The sequence below is a fragment of the Cupressus sempervirens genome, chromosome 11, assembly GCF_028749045.1.
Source record: "Cupressus sempervirens isolate cs-2001-9-10 chromosome 11, ASM2874904v1, whole genome shotgun sequence".
Lineage (NCBI taxonomy): Eukaryota > Viridiplantae > Streptophyta > Pinopsida > Cupressales > Cupressaceae > Cupressus > Cupressus sempervirens.
The window spans coordinates 39,505,220-39,528,233 of NC_143128.1; the positions used below are offsets into that span (position 1 = coordinate 39,505,220).

The 23,014-nt window shown below is 33.7% G+C and overlaps 1 protein-coding gene across 1 annotated transcript; it reads left to right on the forward strand.

Moving 5' to 3' along the window:
- The first annotated feature begins 10,236 nt into the window (after positions 1-10,236).
- Positions 10,237-17,677, forward strand: LOC149528145 (mechanosensitive ion channel protein 10-like). The gene is made up of 12 exons (XM_089808017.1): positions 10,237-10,866; positions 11,039-11,604; positions 12,014-12,137; positions 12,367-12,660; positions 12,844-13,046; positions 13,282-13,515; positions 13,589-13,654; positions 13,780-13,857; positions 14,002-14,276; positions 15,129-15,209; positions 15,895-15,937; positions 17,404-17,677. The coding sequence occupies exons 1-12, from the start codon at positions 10,237-10,239 to the stop codon at positions 17,675-17,677; spliced, it is 2,868 nt and encodes a 955-aa protein (XP_089664143.1).
- The last annotated feature ends 5,337 nt before the right edge of the window (positions 17,678-23,014 follow it).

Here is a 23,014-nt window from a genome sequence, read left to right on the forward strand (position 1 = left end):
CACTTTTCACTTCTTGCTCCTAAACCTAAGCCTGACAGCTCAACTTCTACTTGGCAAAATGGCTTATAGAAGATCCTAGACCTTTACAATAGAGAAGTATGGCCTCATAATGGTCTACATGCATCCCATTGTATGATCCTTACATTAATTCATAACTCAAATTAAATGAAGTAAGCTCTCACTATAAACCAATCACAAGAAAACTCAATCAAAGAAGGAACTAGGCATCAAAAAATCAGTGAGTTCACTCAACACTTGAAGGAACTTAACAACCATAGGACTCAGGAAAAGAAGGAACTCAACCATCATAGGAAACTTGGTCACTATTGCAATTGGAAATTAGTGCGCTCAACCAATACTGCTACTCAACAATAATTGACACGATTCACAAAGATGATCAAGATAGCTAGGAAGCCCAGGATGCTCCTACATGATCTTTCTTCATATGTCCTACTTTAGAGTCTACTTTGGAAAGAGAGATAAGTATTAGGGAGCATAGATAAATCACAACATCATGGTATTTTCTTTTTTAGGGAAGACTTGAACATGATCTACATTTAAAAGCTTAGCAAAGAATCCATTGCTTATTTTATAGCATCGAGATAAAAAGATGACCTACAAAAGTAAGGGAGTTATTTTTGTTGTTGACAAGTAAGTTGGAAGGGGTTTTCTTTTATTAGGAAATGGGAGGGGTGGTTTTCGACAAAAGTGACTTGAACAAGTTTAGAAAGCAAAATGTTAGGTGGAAATGTTACATGAATAAATTAAAGTATTTGTGAAAAGAAGTTATTTGTTGTTATTTTTTCTTTTTTGCATGAAGCATCTTTTATTTTCCAATGATAAAATGAGGAAGATGGAGAAGCTCATAATGATTTTATGGATAAGATGATTAATGAACACAAAATGATAATAATAATAACATTTAAAATATCCATTTTTATCTTGTTGGCTCTTCTTATCTCTTCCTCATTCTCTTTGAAGCTAACAACACCCACATAGACACATCTTTGGTACAAAGAATCTACAAATAGGTGGATTTTCATCATGTTTGCTAAGTCACTCTTTGTATGAGGCAATGCCTTCCTCACTATAAATATAGATAAATAATGGCATCCTTCTTGAAATCCTGATAGGAGTGCAACTCAATTAATACTCAACCATAAGAGCATAAATCAAAATAAATATTTATATATGTTATTCTGAGTTGTTACTATTTTAATTATGTCAAAGCCATCTCCTTATTTGAAGTGGAATCTAACAATTCTTACCACATAGAAGAATGAACTACAACAAAAACATGTAGCACTATCTAATTTCACCATAAGATATGATTGCTTCACATTATCTTAAAAGAGGAATGTTGTCCACATCAAGTCTTTTTGGTGGAAATTTTTTACTTCATCTTGTTAGCTCAAATTTGAATGCATGGTCCTCTAGAAACCTCTTTAGGAATCTTCTAGTACCATCCACTTTATATCTCTCCATTTCAGATGTATGGTTATGCTTTCACTACTATCAACTCATGTCAAATCTTTTATCACATTTTCTATGCAAAAGATTACAAACCCAAGTGTTGATATATCCATTCAAGGGCAATTTTTATTGAGTTGACACATTGATGCTAAGCATTAAAATACGGAAACACCTAAACAAAGAACTAAAGCATATATATTATTGAGGGGGATATATTTTCTCCAAATTTCTCTTATATATTTACATTTTAGTTTATTGTTTTTCCATTGTCAATCCAATACTGTGATTATAAGCTTCTTGAATTTAACCAAATATTTATGTTTTTAAATTAAAACTTTAATTCCAATTTTAATGATGCAATTAGTCAGAACTTTGTTGGAGGTTTTAAAGCTATTCTAACAATCTATTTCTTAGCAACATGCCTAAAAAATTATGCATGGGAGATTACTATGTTGGAATTAACAAGTGGGAAGATTTACTTCTGAGAAGGGTAAGAGGGGTGTGAATTAGAAGTAACTAACTTTAACCTTTTCAAATCCTTTTAACTAATATCATCCACATGCATCTAATTCATCTAATAAACATGAAAGTAAAGGGCATGTATGAAAATAGATAACACACAAATTTGGTAATCTAGAAACCCTCCAAAATAAGAAGGTAAAACTAGGGTGGGGATGACACCCACAAAATATCACTATAGCAATGTGTAACTATTCAAGATTACAAGTTTGACCACTTCCAATGCTCTGCCCTGTGAAAGGCCTATCCTATTAAAGACTTTACACCCTATTAAAAGTGACCTGGTTAAAGGATTTACAAACATTCACTTGCAATACTACCTTGCTAAAGGATTTGCAATCTTGTTAAGGATCTACAATGTGGCTACTAAACCAATATAGCTGCTAAGCCTACCTATCAACATCGGATTTCCATTCTCACAATACAATGGTTAGAATGTATAGAAGAATGTCTTGACCTGATGACTTGCAATCCTTAATTGCTAATTTAGATCCTTGTTCTACTCTGTATGCTCTTATCCTTGCTTGATCTAATATGTCACTCTTCGAGGTTCTCACACTCTATTCTTGATCAACTGGATTCTACAACACTGCTCTATTCTTTACTAAGTCTTTTTACCCTTCTGCACTTTGCTATAATTCCCCCATACACTTCTTTCTCACATATCCTCTCTCTTGCATAATGGGGCTTTGTCCTCCTTTTAAATATTTCAAAGACTTAGGGTTAGGTATGAATCCATGATCAATATTAAATCTTCATTTCTCGCTCATTTCTTGCACTTTTCCTATTGGTTGCATGTCTTCTCCATTTTTCTTATTGGTTGCATGTTGATTGTATAGGTAATGCAAAAGATTTGATCTTATCTTCGAGATCCTTCAAAATTCATTCTATGTTGGCCCAAAAAATGGTTTGCATCTAAGTTTTTGAAGGCACAAACTCAGATGCTTATTCTGTGTTATTCACCACTTACCTTGAGTGTGTGTTGTAGGAATGTCTTGTCGTATTTGTTCCTTTGTTGGCTTCTTGGTAGTTGTTGTCACTTTTGTGGTAGAATCAACCTTAGCAATTATGTCCTGTGCTTACTACTCTTTAGGTTAATTTTTTGTAGCTATGGGAGGTTGTGAAGTTGGTTCTTGTGTGTTCACCATCTCCCTTGTGATTTCTACTACAACCTTTTGTAGTTCATCCACACTCACCAAAATTAGATTTGTACACAGTTGTGATTGCAATGTAGTTTGGTGAAGAATCTTCTTGAGATCCTCTATAGTTAAAGGATTGATGTTCTGACTTGTGGTGTTAGGAACATCCTTAGCTATTACTATTTCTATAGGCATTGTATGTGGAGGAATTGGTGGTGGTAGTTGGGTGTCTTGGACACTCTATTCATTCTGATGCTCTTCAGCTATTGCCTCTTCACCATGTGTTTTCTCCTCTATTTCTTCTTCCTTCTCTTTTTCTCCTTCTTCATCTTTCCCATTTTCTTCTTCTTCATCATTCCTTACTTCAAAAGGGTCTTCCTATCCTTCCTTCACAGTTGTCAATCCATAGATTATTTTTCACATTTGTCATAACATCTTCAATTTGATTTTGCAAAATATTGAAGGCTCTATATTTGGGTGCAAATTTGCTCCCATGTCTCTTGTTAGCCTTTTTTATTTAACCTTTTGTAAGGTCTAGCATTACATGAGCCAATGTTGACTCCCTTATTTCATTCTGCATCTTGAGATAGTAATGCTATTTATTTTCAACCAATGAGCTTAGCTCCTTAGGCATTGAGTTGTCTAGTTCAAGTGGAGTGGTCTTGAACTTAGCCATCATATTGTAGATGGACTCTACCACTATGTTTTGTTGTTCTTTTGACAATTTATTAAATTCAATGGTCTTTAGACCAATTAGATCATCATTATCTCAAATATTAAATCAAATGCTTTCCAATTTAGATGTGGTAGAATGACTTACCAGTTTGAATTGATCTTCATTAGACTTTGTTCTTTCTTTATCTGATTCAGGAGGTGCAACATACTTTCTTCTTTTCTTTTGCTCTACAGGTCCTCCTTGTTTTGTTGCCTTCTATTTCTCCTGCTCTTTTTCCGCTTGAGTTTTAGTCCTGGTGTTTGCCCTTGTAGTTGGCTTGGATGGGCTTGGATTTGTTGCCTTCTTCTTTCCTTTTGGCTAGGCAACTGGCTATTTTTGAGCTTTCCTTTTCTTTGTCTTAGCCTTGGGTGCTTCCTATTCAGAACCTTCCTCCTCATCTGCATCATCCCCCATATCTTGGGTTAAGGTAAGTGGTCCTTGACCTTTCTCTTCTTCATCACCCTCGGCATCATCACCTTCTTCTTCTACTACTTGTATAGTGCCTTCCCAAATTTGGCTTTTAATTTCTTGACAAGTTTATCTTTCTTTTTCAAAGTGGAGGCAGTCTTTAACTCCATATCCACTTTTGATATCACCACATCATAGGTACCAAAATGTGATGCATCCTTGTCTATATCCTCTGCCAATAATACAATTATTGCTATTGATGCTTCATCTATATTTATTTCATGCCCAAGAGGTCTTAGCCATCTCACTCTTCGTATGGTAGCTTGAATGTATGTATAGTCTATATCTACAAGAAAACAAACTTCATTTACATGTCTCTCTAACACTAGAATTCTTAGCCTTTGCTTCATTAACTTCTTAAAGTCTTCAAAATAACTAGTCATTAAGGTCTCAAAATTAGCTCCTATTTGTTCTATATATTCATTAACTTGAGCTATAATAAACCTATTTGTTTTCCATGCTACTTTACCAAATGAAGGAAACTCATTTTGAACAAAAAAGAATATACATATCAAAATAGCACCAAATTTACATTGGGCTCCCTTGGTTCTCTTGATAGCTGCTAGATTCTCATTTATATGTTGTAGTTGTTGTTCTCCAAGATCATAGGTATGATCCTGCTTCACCAATCTATATCCTACAGCCACTGCAATGCAAGACACACTATTGATACTGCTAGATTGGTAGAATTTGTGTGCAATGACTTTAATAGAAAAATCAACAAGAAGGTCTTGGATCATCAATTGTCATCCCTCTCTTATTCCACTTTGCACCAGTATTCTTCTCAATTGCCTCCTTAGAATCACTCCTAAGGATCTTTGACCGATCTAGGGTTGGATACCTTGTCACTCTATGAACAATTCCTTTCGTGATTTTCACTAGGTCATCTTCCAACCATAAGCTTCCATCATCTATTCGGTTGAGTACTAGTCTAATCCATTCAATTTTGAAAATGGTGAGAAATTCTAGGGCACGCGTTAAACCCTTACTTTCAACAATCTAAAACTCTTCTTTCAACACTCCATTATCAAACAATTTTTCATAGGCTTCTCTCATTTCCATGTCACATGTGGCTCCAATCTTTCAATTATAGCATCTCCTTACATCTTGAACCATTAAAACCTTAGGGGGCGTGATGGATAGGGCTCCAACTAGGTCATTCTTATATGCAATCTTTGATACTAGATAGAAATTAGGTTGTCTGACCTCATTGGACACTAGCTAGACTTCAAAAGGTTCCTTCTCCTGAGTTTTCCTAGAGCTAGAAGCAATTTTTGTAATTCTAGGTTTTTAACACAAAGAAAGTATTAAACTGTGTAACTCGACATATATATGTAAATACCTTAAGATTGATGAAATCATGTTGTGATGCCATTGAAATCTTGTTTAAACACTGGAATCTTTGCTTTAAACTCATTCTGCACTCTTTCTCATCTTTGATCTTTGTTCGTGATGAAGAAAAATGATTGAAAATATGATAATATACCCTATTTTCATCACATTTAATGCTTAGTGTGTTTACAACTATCGACTCAACTTTTGAAGGATTCTACATTACTCAGCTTCCATTGCCATTTCATCACTCAGCTTCCACAGGAGTATTCTTTAATCGACTTCAACTGAAACATTTTTTTTTCACTTCGCTTCCTCTACCAACTCGGCCCCTACTAATATTTTGACAATCAACTCGGCATGTACTAAATTTTACTTGGCATCTGAGGAAAACTCAGAAACACTTGTGAAATCTTGAAATTTTAAGTTTGCATCTTTGCTCATGTTGATCTCTTCTTTCCAGTACTTGCTTGTTTAGGAACTGATGTATGATCAAACTTTGTAAATCAGTCCCTCATGCCTTCTCTTTACTTAACTTGATGAAATGTGACCACTTGACCTATTAGGTGAACTGATCCCTTCATTTGATGAGTTGCACCCATCTTTCTCCTTCCATGTCTTATTCATTTCTCCTTTGATGTGTTCAACATCTACCTTATCTTTACCTTTGTCATTCTTTGAGCTGGATGCCTTTGACTTTGTTGGGCAATTCTTGCTAATATGACAAGTCTTCAAGTAACTGAATCATGTGGTTTGGCTCAACCATCTGTTGTAGTTCCCTCTAAAATGTGTTCTTATGCAATTTTTAGGATTGTGTCCATATTCCTGACAATAATGACAGCTATACCTAGCGTTGTAGTCCCAATTGTAGTGATGACCATGGTTACCTTCCCTTGTTGCCTAATTTGGTGTCAACATAGATTTTGATCTACACTCAAAAGCTCTATGTCCATGCTTCTTGCAATTGTAGTAGTGACCTTCAAATCTTGGTGTCCCAATAGTCCTAGTCCTATAGTTATGTGCTCGATGTCCTTGCTATTTGCATTTATGACAATAACTTGCATTCTTAGGATTGTCAAGCTGATGGGCATTCTTGCTCCTACACAAATTAAAGGTATGTCCCTTTTTACCACAGAAATGACAAGTGGGTTAAGTGTTCTTACCTTTGTTACTCCTTTCTTCTACAGTCTTAGATGACTCTCCTTGTTCAGTGCCGGTGTATCCTATTCCTGAAGTATCATTAAGTACTAGCCCTTGGTGATTTCAATAGCAGCTCAAAGTACTTGATGGCCTCATTAGGTTTGTTGAAGCTTTATGTGATCTCGTTTTCTCTTTTTAGATCATTCTATAGTTGTTCATTCTACATCTTCAATGTAGAGATCTCAATATCCTTGACATTCAATTCATGATGTGCATTCATCATCTAGCTCAGGGTCTAGCTGCATGTTTGAAATTCTTGCAAGTTCAATTGACTTTTCTTCCAGTCTATTAGCAAGGTTTATCTTGTCTTCTTCTAGCATAGCCTTGTCTTCAATGGCTCTTTTCTTTTGTTCAGTCACTCCAAAAAACATCATGGCTTGTGATTCCTGTTCAAGCTTGAGTGTTCTCATTTCTTCTACTTGCGCTCTATTCTTCTCCATCAGGTCTACTATTGCTACATCAAACTCTTTGGAATCTCCATTTGAAAATAGATTTGAGGTGTCAATCTCCTTATACTGTGTGTCATTCTCAGCGATGGCAATCTCTCTTCTTCTCTTTAAGGATTTTCTTAGTTCCTCTCTAGCTTCTTCCAAGGCATGTAAAGCAAGTTGTATATCAATTGCATGATTCTCTATGATCTTCTCAAGTTTGTAGACTTCCATTTCCTGATCCTTTCTCCAAGCTGTAAGGCTCCTTCTTGGGAGAGCTTGGCTCTGATACCAATTGTTGGAATTAACAAGTGGGAAGATTTACTTCTGAGAGGGGGGGTTAATCAGAAGTAACTAACTTTAACCTTTTCAAATCCTTTTAACTAATATCATTGACATGCATCTAATTTATCTAATAAACATGAAAGTAAAAGACATGCATGAAAATAGATAACACACAAATTTGGTAACCTAGAAACCCTCCAAAATGAGAAGGTAAAACTGGGGCGGGGATGACACCCACAAAATATCATTGTAACAATGTGTAACTATTCAAGGTTATAAGTTTGACCACTTCCAATGGTCTGTCCTATGAAAGGCTTGTCCTATTAAAGACTTTACACCCTATTAAAAGTGACCTGGTTAAAGGATTCACAAACATTCACTTGGAATGCTACCCTGCTAAAGGATTTACAATCCTAATGAGGATCTACAATGTGGCTACTGAACCAATATATCTACTAAACCAACTTATCAACATAGGATTTCCATTCTCACAATACAATGGTTAGAAAGTATAGAAGAATGTCTTGACCTGATGACTTGCAATCCTCAATTGTTGATTCCAGATCCTTGTTCTGCTCTGTATGCTCTGATCCTTGCTTGATCTGATATGTCACTCTTCGAGGTTTTGATACTTTGTTCTTGATCAATTGGGTTCTGCAAGGATGCTCTATTGTTCACTAAATCTTTTTACACTTCTACACTTTGCTATAATTAACCCATACACTTCTTTCTTGCATATCCTCTCTCTTAAATAATGGGGCTTTGTCCGCCTTTTAAAGATTTCAAAGACTTAGGGTTAGGTATGAATCTACAATCAAAATTAAATCTTCATTTTTCGCTCATTTCTTGCACCTTTCCTATTGGTTGCATACTAACTGTATAGGTAATGCAAAAGATTCAATCTTATCTTCAAGATTCATCCTATGTCGGCTCCAAAAATGGTTTACATCTAAGTTTGTGAAGGTACAAACTCATATGTTGATTATGTGTTATTTGGCACTTACTAGTTCTTGATGCTCAACACATATAGGAAAACTAGCTCACTCGGCTCCTATAGTAATTTTTTTTTGCTTGGCATCTATACTTTGCTTGGCACTTGAACTTTTCTCGGCACCTAAAGATTGCTTGACACCTAAAGTTCACTCGGCACCTATTGAATTCTCTAGCTCAGCATACACTGTAGCTCAGCTTCTATATTATACTCGGCATCATCTTGAAAATTTGGTTAAGTGTGTTGACACTCAAATTTCAAAACCAATATAAGACTAACATACTAGACATATTTAGGAGAGTGAACAATGAAAGTTTGTGCTAATGTTGAAAAAGGAGAACGACAGTGATCATTTTTGTAATGTGTAATTTTTAATTTCTTTTTTATATTGGTTTTATTCATTAACTTTTGTCATTCATCTTTTTGATACATAAAAATAGTAAAAATTACTTCACAACAATAGGATCCAATGTTAATTTTTGGTCTAATTTGAGATAAAGAGTTGCACATAATTAATTTATTGGATAGTTTGCATATGTGTGATTGGTTCAATAATCTTTGATACCTGCTTATTTTGTAATTACATCTAAAACAATGATGTTTATAAAATGAACCTTGAAGATCTATTATATTCAAAAAGAAGGTTTATGATTTCCTAGAAAATAGATGAACAACTATTAAATATATGTATGTCATTGTGATGTAAAACTAATGCATACGAGTATAAAATACTTTGCAACAATATGATTGAAATGCAACTCTAAGTATTTTATATTCATTTTAGGTACAAAGAAGATGCAACAAGATGAAACATGGCATTAATCTTCTTGAACCCCACTTGGAGAGGTACGATCATGCAAACCAAAGTATAAATGACAATGTTATAAATTGTGTTCAATTACATACCTAAATGTGCATAAATGTTCATTATTGATGATATGATCATATAAAATAATTTTAGGTAAATGTTAGACTAACTTACTAGATTAATAGGGATCTATTCAAATGGATGACCAATTCTAATGTCACGAAATAGTATTATCTGTGGTAGTATTTGACGAGTCTCCTTATCATAGAATGAGGCAATTTAAGGTCTTATTAGATACTAAACTTATCAAAATTCATTTATAGAAAGTATTGAAATGAGTGTAGATAGATGAATCAAAATGTTGTATGAGTATGATCTCTCTTTGTTGTTGTCATTTTGATCTCTCTTTGTTGTTGTCATTTTTGATACTTAAAGTGGAGCAATTTGTTTTTAATTAACCTTCTATATCTCATATCTGTTATACACTTAGATGCAATTGCTAATTTTAGTAAGTTTTGAAATTATGCTCTACGTTTGAAGATCATCAATTAGTCACATATAATATATTTTTCTCTTCAAAAATCTAATCTTACTGCTCATTCTCAATTGTAATATTTAAAAATATAGAAAAAATATAATTTATAAATTACATATGCATCGTATAAGAATTTACAATTGAATCGGCTCCTAAATTAATAGGTCATTAAGCAACAAATACTATTAATATATAAAATCAACTGATAATTTTTATATTTTTTAACATATTCATAATATTCTCTTTCTTTCCTTCCATTCACGCTGTTTCGAGCGTTACAATGTAATTTCGAATGGGGTGTGGGCTGGGCTGGGCTGGGCTGGAGTGGACGGGCGGGATGTGAATGGTTTTTCATTCGAACGGACTGCGGACTGGAAGGGAACGGGAAAGGTTTTTCATTCTAACGAGTTCTTCATTGCTTATTAAATGTGTCATGGATGCAACTTTCCTATACAATTTCTTCATTTCATTCCAACGAGTTCGTAATTTATTTACTGTCTCATATACAATTTCTTTATTTGAGGCAATGGAAAACTCTACGAGAATGGCTGAAAGGGAACTGAACAATTCTCCCTCACTTCCAGATCATCACGAAGAAGAATATGATCCCTTCACAGAAGAGGAGATTCCGCGAAATTACAAGTGCTCTGAGTGTGACAAATGGTTTTTTGTGGAATGTGCAGCTTTTGTAGGCCTAATAGCAGGACTGATATCAAGCCTTATAGCTGGGCCTCTGAAGAAACATACTATCTGGGGATTAGATACATGGAAGTGGTTTTTGATGGTTCTGGTTGTTTTCTGTGGGAGATTGGTCTCCCAGTGGATAATTCAAGTAGCAGTTTTCGTAATTGAGAGGAATTTTATTTTAAGGAAGAGGGTCCTATATTTTGTCTATGGAGTGAGATGTAGTGCTAAAAATTGCCTCTGGTTTGGCTTAATTTTGTTGGCTTGGCATCTTATGTTTCATAAACAGGTACTCTTCTGTTCGGATTGTATTTTCATACTTGTTATTGTTAATGGAGATGTATTTGCATTATGGCTATTGTAGTTGGAGTTGGAATTGGAATTTTTATTTATCCTCATTTATATTCGTAATCTCTTTTCCATTCTAATATTTTGGTGTGTTTGAGTTATCAACTTATCAGGTGGAGCGAGCTACCGGGAATAACAAGCTGTTGGATTCAATTGAGAAGCTCCTGTTTTGTTTTCTGTTCTCTGCAATTTTATGGCTATTGAAGACACTTTTGGTGAAGGTTTTAGCTTTGAATTTTCATGTGAAAACATATTTTGACAGAATTCAGGAGTCCATATTCAATCAATATGTACTTGAAATTATATCTCCGCCCCCAGTGATGAAAATCCATCAATCCCCTGCCCTACCAGATGAAATTTCTACGAAGAGTGCAGAACACATAGAAATTCAAATAGATCCTCCTGATAATAGAAATAATGATAGGGCAGACCATGAAGTGGCAGCGGTTTCCAGTATGATAAATATTGAACAACTCCAGAAGCTGAACCAGAGGAATGTATCTGCTTGGAATATGAAGAGATTGATCCATATGATTAGTTATTCAGGAATTGCTTGTATAGCTAAAACAATTGACAGGTCCGTCTATTCCCACAAACATGATGCAAAGATTGATAGTGAACGTCAAGCCGCAATTACGGCGAAGAGGATATTTGAAAATGTTGCAAAGTGTGGAACAGAGTAAGCATCCTTTTTTGAAGTAATACCTTCACCCCACATATGCTTTGTCATAGCTATGTTTTTTTTTATTCTCCTAAAAATTAGAAATCTAACATTTAATGAACCATAGATATGCTATTGCCTTTTTAACTGGCATCCTCACACAAATAACATGTCTCTTATTGGCATCCTTGCTCCTATATTGCTAAGCATTATATGCAGCAGTTTATATTGTATAATCATTCTGGTGCTAAGGCCATTGTTCTCAAACAACTAACTCTTCCGAAAACATCAAGGAAAAAGCATGGTAGGTATTAATAGGACCAAACAATATCAGGAAAATCCACAGCTCATGGTTTATTTACTTCCAAGAAAATGAATATGTTTGAGAATTTTTAAACCTAGTTAATTGGAATCCCTTATTCCGCAGGTATATTGAGGAAGATGACCTACTAAAGTTAATGAGTAAAAAAGAGGTGAGCAGAATCTTTCCTCAATTTATGGGTGCCTCGGACACAGGAAGGATCAGTGAATCATCTCTCACAAACTGGGTGGTATGTTATTTAAAAGTAGTTCCATATAGCTTGTAAATGTCACTCCCAACGTATAGCTAGATGTAGTTTTACTTGGCATGTTGGGCTCATTTAATGTTCTTTTGACTCGATCTTGTTGTTTTATTATGACAAAAACAACACATAAAAAATTAAACAAGGCAATACTGATTACCTAGTTCTAACAGCTCTTTCTTGGGACATACTGTCTAATTTATCTTTTTGGTGGCAGATGAATGTTTTTGAAGAAAGGAAATTACTTTCTCGGTCTCTAAACGACTCCAAAACTGCAGTTAAACAGCTACACAAACTCATCAATGCAGTTGTGATTATAACCATACTAATGTTTTCTTTGGGTCTTCTGGGCATTGCCAGCACCCATGCTATTACTATTATAATATCTCACCTGCTGCTTGTGGCTTTCAGGTTCGGAAATACGTGCAAAACAATTTTTGAAGCCATTGTGTTCGTATTTGTCACCCATCCATTTGATGTGGGTGATCGTTGTGTTGTTGATGGAGTTCAAGTAGAAGTCACTTTTCACTACTTTGACAAATGACTAAAATGAGTGAATGGGTAATAATTATACATCTAGCTAAAGCAGAAAAGATGAGTGCTGAAGATTGAACAATGGATTAGAAAAGTAACAAATGTTACACACAACATATTGAATAAAACCATATAACTAACCGGTTTTTGAATTGTACAGATGGTTGTAGAAGAAATGAACATCCTCACAACAATGTTTCTATGTGCTGATAACGAGAAAGTGTACTACCCCAACTCTATATTATCTACAAAACCAATCAGTAACTATCATAGGAGTCCAGATATGGGAGAGAGCGTTGACTTTTATGTGGATGCTGCTACTACTGCGGAAAAAATTGCTGCACTTAAGGAGAGAATACGCAGGTATTTATATTTGTGATTGTGTGGTTTCTTTACCAATGGCAATAATACAAGCCACAGTTACACATATATTTGCAAATAGCCTTACATATGAAATATTTGATTGGGATAAGCATGCAAAGTTTCTAAAAAATTATGCTTAATATCTGGCCTAGGTCAGTAAGGTTAGGTTAGGTTATCTTACTTCTGAAATAGCTATTGGATGTTTGAATCTTCAAGTGTCGTGTTTATTATGCAGCTATATTGAAAATAAGCCTCAGCACTGGCACCCGGAGCATAGTTTATTTGTGAAGGAGATTGAGAAAACTAGTATGAGAATGGGCCTTTACCTCAGACATACAATGAATTATCAGAACATTTGTGAGAAGTCAAGTAGACGATCCGATCTGTTATTGAAAATGAAGGATATTTTTGAGAAACTTGAAATTGAATATCACCTATTGCCTCAAGAAGCACCAGTTAAGTTTTTCGGGTCTACTGCAAAATCAGATCCTTGTGCGTTTCCAATGAGTTGGGGTAATTTGCAAAAGAAATTGCATTTCTAGGTTCCATGTAAATTCTCTTTCTAGTTTGGATCCTCTTGGGCCTCTGGCCTCTGGCCTCTGGAAGAGGTAAATAAACAAGAGCAATTTTTGTTGGGAATGTTTCCTTTTTATTTGAAGGACTCTTTCTGGACCTATTTTGGAATCTGTATTAAGAATTATAATTACAAGTTTTTTTTAATTTTATTTTGCAGGGAGCAAAGGTACAATACTTTATGTGCAAGGTTCATGTTTCTGCAAATCGGCTTTTCTTTGACAGAAAATAATATGAGGTACAAAGTATAGGTACCTAGAAACATGCTAGTTATCTACTAATATCATGGTTTCTTTGAATTTAATATGTTTATAAAAAAATTTATGATATGGCAATGAGCTAGTGAGGATAAAATTTACAAGAAATTTGTCTCAATCTTTAGCTTTTTTGGCCGAAAAGCCAAGGTGAGGTCTATGTATGCCATGAAAGAAGAATGGGTATGTATTGCACAGGAAGGAGCTCCCCTTGCAAGATCTGTAGCTTACAAAGTTTGCTGGGAAAAGGGATCGTATGGTGCAGATATTCCTGCAGCATTTGGAGTAGATATGTTTATTTTTCTACCCTCTAATCTACCTCTTGCCATAGTTGCCAGAAACGTGACGGGGAAGCCCCATTGCAACGTGCGAAATAGGTTTCCCATCACACAACGGCCGTTCCGTTTCTTTTTGGTAATAATGTTATAAATTTAAAAACCAATAATAGATTTTATAGGGTGCATAGTGAATGTAACAGGCATAGTAGTTTTAGTTTTGTTAAACTAGTTTTAGTGGTTTTAGTTTTAGTATTGTTTTAGTTTGTAAATGAAGTAACAGTTTCAGTCTTGTTAACGAAGTGATAGTTTTAATTTTGTTAATATTTGGAAACATAGAGTGTTATTAATCGAGAGAATTACTTTAGTACCAGTCAACTATTAATTATTTTGTGCAATTGAATTAGGAATTTATTAAATACAATTTAACATGGAGTCAAGAATTTATTTCTAAGAAATAAATTAGTTTGATTATATATATATATATATATATATATATATATATATATATATATATATATATATATATATATATATATATATATATATATATATATATATATATATATATATAAATACATTTCTTTTACACAACCTTTGAAATTTTTGTTTCTTGTCACGTCCACGTTGCGTTTCTCGTTTCTCATTTCTGGTAACATAGCAGCTCTTGTAGATTATCTTCAAGATGTTTTTGCCATCTGAGCATTCCATGATTTTCATTCTAGTTGGAGAGAATATTTTCATTTTTATTCATATGCAGAGTATTCATTTACATTCTTAATTCGTTTACATTCTAATATTCTAATGAAAGTCATTCTATCAATTTTGACCAACTTTGTTCTGACGACCATTAAAGTTACCTCTATAAAAATTTTGAGATAAATATTCTAATATATTATTGATTTAAGGACTGGTTCTTTTACTATTGTGGAATCTACGCTAAGAATTATAATGACGATTTTTTGGATTGTGCTTTCCAGGCAACAAAGCTGTGTTGCTTTGTACACGAAGTATGTCGTTCTCGGAATTGCCTTCTCTTGCTCGAACATTAAATATCTGGGGTATGAAATGCAGATAGAAACATAATACAATATATTCTTGTAGTATGGTTTTCAATATTGTTTTCAGTAGTGCTCTATATTCAAAACTAAATTACGGAAAGTATTCACATCTTTGGAATACTGTGACATACGACTCTTCAGAAAGAGTGCAACAAACTCTCCTTGCTGCTCACCCCTATGACTTGGAGTCATACCAACATGTTGACAGTTATTTTGGAGAACAGTAACATTTGTAGGTTGTGTCTACCAATTTCTATATACTCATCATTACAGAAACTCAATATTTTATTTCTTCTTAACCAAATAGGCAAATACTTATGTGGATCGGGACAACTATAACTTGCCCTCTTGACTACTACATTTGAATTAGTTAAATCTTTGAACAATAGTGTTGTATTTATAATATAAGTATGGGGTTTTTTACAGTGCATTGAGGAAAGATCTTTTTGTCATGTTTACAAAAGCGACCAAGGCTTGCAGCTTTCTAATATATAAAATGCCTGAATCACCAATATGGCAAACAGGATTTGATGACTTGTAGTTGTCGTCTAGTTTTTTAAATACATTACTTATCAACTAAAACTGGTCTCTTTGAATTTGATATATTTATAAGCATTTGAAAAATATAAGTGATACTGATGAGTCGTGTTATATGAGACTGAGCTAATGAGAATGACTTTTGCAGGAACTGTCACTCAATCTTCAGTATATTCAGCTTTAAAAACAAGGTGAGGCCTATGTATACCACAAGACATTAATCGGCAACAAATGTGGGGAGACAAAAAGACACTGTGGAAAGCTCATGGAGCTTAACGTTAAAGATTCCAACAATAGAACAAGACTGGATAAATTGAGAAAGGACAACGTCAGAGCACGTCATTACTGAAATGACAATATTCATTTGAGTTTTCACTACTATACAAATACCGGCACTTGTAATCAGTGTTGTTTTCTATTCAACCTGATAAATCTCAGGAGCACTTATAGGACACAATCAAAACTCTAGTTTGACATCCAATAAAAAAAATCATATCATGTTAATAAACACTATGGTAGTGACATTGTCATAGGGTAGTGTGATTGTTTAATAATTGTCATAAATTTTTGATTATATAATAAAGTGGTTAAATTATGTTCATCTATTTTCTAATTTCATAGTATGATAGTCCAAATTAGGGTGGTATTACACTGACAATTGGAAGATAGTTTAAGGAAGTTATCAATTAAACATTAGCAATACATTAATTGTAGATTAACATTAAAATAAAAATAGATAAATAGTTTTAAAAGAAATTAAATGTAAAATAATGATGAAATTTAGCAACACATGAAAAAATCTATAAGAACTAGAACTATCCATCCAATAGTTAATTGAACACATTCCTATTAACAGTGAGGAACTTAAGAAGTTCTTTATAATTTTCTTCTTCATCAATATAGTATCCTATCACCTTATTTTAGATCAAATACAAAAATATTGTGTTGGTGTATTGTTAACAGTATATAGTTATGGTTATATTATGATACTAGCCTCTTCTCAGAATATAATCTGATAATTAAATTATTTATTGTATAATTCTTCTTTCTAAAATTATTTTCAATATAAATGAATGTCTGCGCTGAAAGCAAGGTCTCTTATACATTGAACTTATAAATAATGACATAATATGATATTATGATTCTCTCACTGTTATCATTGATAAATGTTCATATTTCAAATGAAACCTTCATTTATGACCTTACATAAAAGACAATTAGTTAGAACAGAATCATAAACAACTGAATTTTTAATCAGCTTTTCTCTGTGATTCATGAAGCTTCAGCATTTGGATATTGGACAACAGGAAAATTCAACAGAATTGAAAAATACGAGTCTAACATACCAAGTCAATTTTAATTTATATTTTGGTCATACATTTAAAAGTTCAAACATATTGTTAAACAAGCCAGGCCTTAGGTCAAATGATTTAAATTCTGTCGGTTGCCAGCAACAATTTCAAGTGTCGTTTGTTTCATTTCAGATACAAAAACATGTGCCAAGTTCGAATCACTATCTGTTTTGTCAGAGAAAAAGATATCATATATCCCAAATTGAAATTCATAATCCATTATTTCTTTATTTTTATTTTATTTTGATCTTACATTGTGAACCTGGAAATATTTTGCAATTAAAAATTTTGAGTGACTAATGCAGCCTACCTATAGCTGCAAGGTTGAACATCCTTGCAGCATGTTCGGAACTATTTAGAAGCAGCAGCTCCTTAGTGAGGGAGATTATTTTGTTAGAACTTAAAAGGCATGTTCCCTTCAACATAATTTCAGGCACAACTGTGTCACACGCTTTTGGTATTGTAGCTTTGCTTAAGGGAGCATATCCTCATTGGAGCCCTGTAGCCATAAGTCAGATGAGTATGTGTATAAAGACAATGTTGCGCATAAACAAAGAAATCATGTTCATCCTTCAATAAGCATAATGCCAATAGACAGGACATGGAGAAGTTCATGAAATCCATGCACGTGCAAATTTGTAAATTAATTTTTTCCTGGACTTGTTTTGCCTCTTTACATCTAATTTTTCTTGTACAATGGATTTTATAGCTTTCAGATTGGACTAGCATGGGGAGCCAATTAAGAAATAACCGAACAAAACAAGAGGTCTATTTGACGTTGTTGCAGGTCATATAATCCAAATATGGTTCAAGTCGCGAACTAGCTTTTTCTACATCAGAATAGAACCATAACTCTTTCTGTAGCTTGGTTAACAATTTACTTATCTAAACATTATGAGTAATAGAATTCTTTTATCCATGACACAAAGAATCATATAAAACCTGAAGCTAAAAGAACCTCTTTTTGTGAGAATTATAATTAATGGATTCCCTTTGAAGAGTTGTGGTGGAACTGAAGTCCAGCAAGATTTATTTCCAAGAATTGAGAAGAAATCAAAGAAATCATTTTATCTGAATTGAATTCAGAGAGGATTTCTATATTAGAAACATATGCAATCAAAATTCTAAAAGAACAAATTAATGAAATTTTTATATTTTCGAAATTTTGATTTTTTTAATAACTTCAATTTCATCTTATAGTCCGTAAAAAAAAATTAAATTCATGGAATCTAAGTTTACTTCCACTGTCTAGGAGAGCTTCAATGCTTAATTTCATTACCTCACATTCATACTAAATAGAAGTGTTTCCTTGTTTTGATAATGGATTTGATAAACATGCTCTACTATAAAAATAACAATTTATATTTGTCAAAGCATTTACAAACATCAAATGAAAGAATATTAATTATGTTGACAAGGATGAGCAGCCTAAGGGACCAAGGAACACAACTATTAACGCATTTTTAAATTCCTTTCGATGTCAACTCTTATATTGTGAATATTGATCAAGGAATTTGTGTTTCATGAAGCCTTGCCACCTTAAATAATTCATTCAAACTGCCCACCTTCACAACGATTTTAGGCTAAAAAGATTCAAATATCCACATACTCTTAGTATTAAGAGGAAGTAACATTTTGTTTCAATTACATCTTATATTTAGTTTAAATCTTTGTAACTTGAGACATTTTTTTCTCTTCATTATTGTTAAGGCAGACATGCAAACTAATGTCCAACTTATTCATCTACTGCTTGTTATGTTTCTTCCAAGTCTTTTTCTTTGGTTTAGTTCCCACTCAAGAAGCAATTTGGGCCAAAAGGCTCATCTATGTTCTCAGCCCTCTTTCACCAGCATAGCAAATGAATTATTATTGATGCTCCATTCCCATCTTAGCCAAAAGAATCTCATATGATTTCAATTTTTTAATTCAACATAGGTGATGATTAAATGTTTTTGGATTGTTTCTACTTGCCTACACTTACAACTTCATATTTTACTCTTTGAAACCTCACAACCTTATAGGAATATTGACACAAGCAACCAACCAAAAAGAGCTAAGTTGATTTTATATTCCATAACTCAACTTTCTCCACATATTTTGAAGTACAAATAAATCTCTCTAGCCACTTTGCATTTTTTATTCTTACGTATTTGTATTTTTTCACTATCTCAAGCAAGCTTACATCAAAAATAAAATTAGTTTGTTGCTTCCTTTTTAAAGAAAAAATCATGAATATATTCTCGTGTTAATGTTTACTTGCATTCCAACCTCTTAGTGAAATAAATCTAAATTATTTTGATTGTGTCTTCATATAAAGAAACTTCACCACTTCACCGTTCAACCAAGTCTCTACTTGATGCAGAGTGCACTACAAAAATAATGGTTAGGGCCTCTACCCAAGTTTCTTCCAAAACAAATCACCTACAAATCCTTTCACTATACTCATCCACTTCCTTGGAACATTGGGCAAGTCCTCATGTGTTCAAGATACATCTCACAACCTTCCTAACTCTCTTGAGAATTGATCAAATTGGATTGATTTCATACTTTGGGGAAAGGTTCCTTGAATTAGGTCCATTATGGAAAATCTACCCAACACTTATCAACCCTTCAATCTAATGTTTTGGATATTCTACGTAGAATAGAACAAAAATGATTCAAACCTTGGTTGGGTTCCTCAATAGCCACAAAGTATCTATCACCAAAGAGGCTAGTGGACAAACCTAAATCAATTAGGTTGACCGAAAAGGTTTTTAGACAAAAAATTAGATATTATCCACATAACCTAGGGAACTAAGTGACTTTTCAAATACCCATTCAATCCTTCCAACATGCTATAAAGGATCAAATTCCTAAATCTTCAATAAACCATTATTCACTCTATAGCCACCCAGGCATAATAGGGCTAACTAGACCAATTTTGTGAAGAAACTACCTAATGTAAGGGTACCTTGGTCAAACCAAAACTTCAAGCATCTTTCCTCATAGATAAGAACATCATTTCTAATATTGGATTGGAACCCCACAAATAGATCTATCTCTGTTATACATTTTTCACCCAATTTTTACCCGAGCATATTGAGATGTTGGGTCTAGGACTGAGCACTAAAAATAGAAAACCATCTTGAACAGGACCAAGTCTTTGGAAACTAAGAGAAGCATGGCCATACTTTATTTTCACCAATGGTAATTGAAATCTTCAATGGAAAGTCAAGATAGGATCATTTTTGTGTGAAACCCTTATATTTGAGAGGGTTTTAGACCACCCAAAACAAAAATTGTAAAATATACCATATCCAATCACTTCAAGATATGAAATCAATTGCAGTAGATAGATAAGACACCCTACTAACCATGCATGTAGTATTAAATTTCCCAATCTATGCAGTTTGTACAAGTCACTGAAACAACAAGTTTAATCAATAACTTGATACTTTGTTCACTTCAATTGCTCCAACCTTCACACAAACTTCCAAATCTGAATCCCTCATCCTCTCGAGAGCTATTCGAATCCTTCTCAATGGTTATAACTAATATTTGCATACAATGGCCACTTGGGAAGGTAGTTGACATGTTTTGCTAAAAGTTGTCAAAGTTGCATTATGCACCGTTGACAAATAATTTTACAATATTTGCACTTTTTGGACCATCTTGCTTCCTTGCAATCAAACAGAAATCCAAAACACCTACTACTACCCTATGAGCATAAATACTTGTGAAAATCATTAAAACAGTCCCTTTGACTAGGGTGGACCCCTGGTTCATAATTGCACCTAAAGGTTTCAAGGCCTTATAAGTTGGCTTATATTGAATAAATGGATGGAACAATCATCATTATTATTACATTTTCTTCTAATTACTAACTCTATATTCTAGGAGGCGTGATCCTACACCACTCCTCCAATAAATTTGTTTAATAAATCTTTAAGTTTATCCGTACAAAATATAATTCTCCACCAAGGAGACATTGGAACAAAGACTTAAATATGCAATTAATAGGTTTTTTTTGAAACATGGAATAAACATCATGTAATAATGTGCATGTCATAACCATGGACATAAGCAAGATAAAACATGCAAGAGAAGAGATCATGATCAACTTGAAATAAAGAACAAGGTTTCACAAGGTTTCCCAACAAGGTTTTTGCTTGTCAACAAATCACAAGAGGCTAAGCCAACAAGAACCCACAACTATACAAAGAGAAAACTAGTTCATACTCAAAACCCATCTCATTGACATTCATTTTAATCTCAAAGTAAATGTTTCTTGAGTGGTTAAACATACATGTTGAACATCATCGTAGGAGCACAAGTCACTTGAACATCATCGTAGGAGCATACCTCAACTACATGCTTGAATGCAATCTCAACACCTACATCCACATGTCACATTGGAGCTCTTCTCAAGCATCAAAGGTGTCTTTACATAATACAAAAGACACAACAACACAAGAAAAGACAGGAGGAGGTGTCAAATCCCAACACGGTCTAGGTAAGAACCAAGTAAAGGAAAAACTAAAGGCACAAATACCAAATATATCAATTAGCCACTTCTCCAAGAGCACATGATTCAAATAAATCCACCACACATCTTGTTAGAACATGAAATAGGCTAAAAATACTCAAAATCAATAAATAGGTATAAAAGCCAAATGATTTATTGGCCACTATGCCAAGAGCTCAAATTCTAATAGAATCCATCATACATATTGTGGGAACACAAGGAAAGATCACAAGCCACAAGATACATGAAAACCCAAAATTCTTGCAAACAATGATATTTTAACATCAAAGGCCAAGTTTGGATTATCATAACAAATACGCAAAATGTAATTTAACTATTTTGATGACACAATTCTCAATAGTTATGGGATACTACTAAACCCAACTTCCTAATCACCCAAACATGGAGACACAATTCTAGTCAACACACAAAATCGTGCATTGATGAAAAAGGCCAAAAAAAAAACATCAAATAAATTGATGAAATTAAAACCCTTTTTTCCCTTAAGTGCCCAATATCACATCTCTAAAACAAAATATCATTTCCAGGAACACACAAAAAATTGGGTAGCATAACACTTCTAAAACCCTAAATGCCAAACTCCAAAATATGCAATGCTCATGGAAACTTAAATAAGCAATGAAATAGTTGGGGCTGATAATTCTTAGCCTACAAGCCTAAAGCAATTTACTTCATAGGAAAAGACAAAGTGAATAAAAAAAATGTGAAGAGCCCTATATCTCATACAAAGTGTATAACATATACACAATGAGCAAAAATCCAAAACTCAATGAAATTGAACATGACTTCTGGCAAAAGACACTCATAAACCAATCCAACAATTGAATCACACCCAACAAGATAATATGTGATTTTCTCCATTCAAGTTTAGAGAAAAATCAAAATTCTCGCAAAAGAGCAAAGGTGAGAAGTGAGTGAAAAGAACTCACTTAGATATTTTAAGTGAACTATTCACTTTACCCCAAAATCAATTAAATAAATTGCAAACAATTAGAACCCATATATGACAAATTAGTTGGTAAATAATTTTATTTTTCCAAACATAAAAATCAATATTTAATTTAAATTGTATAAACTCAAGTATAAATTTAAATTAACAAAACTATTTGGCTTAGAACTTTTACCAATCAAAAATAATAATAATAATCCATTCCCTACTATTCTAAGGCTTCATTATCAGAATATTATATGAGCTAATATTCTGATAATGCTCACGAAGGAGCTTGAGCCATAAAGAAGCATTGGGTCCGTGTACCAGCTAGGTATGGGTTTGCGGGTATAGCCGGAATTGCCCTAAGCGATAACCGATAACCGGCCCATCCATAACTATTCCTTCAGGATGGGCTGCTGCTTATGCAGAGAGACGAGCATGTAACTATCCCCTCCCCCTC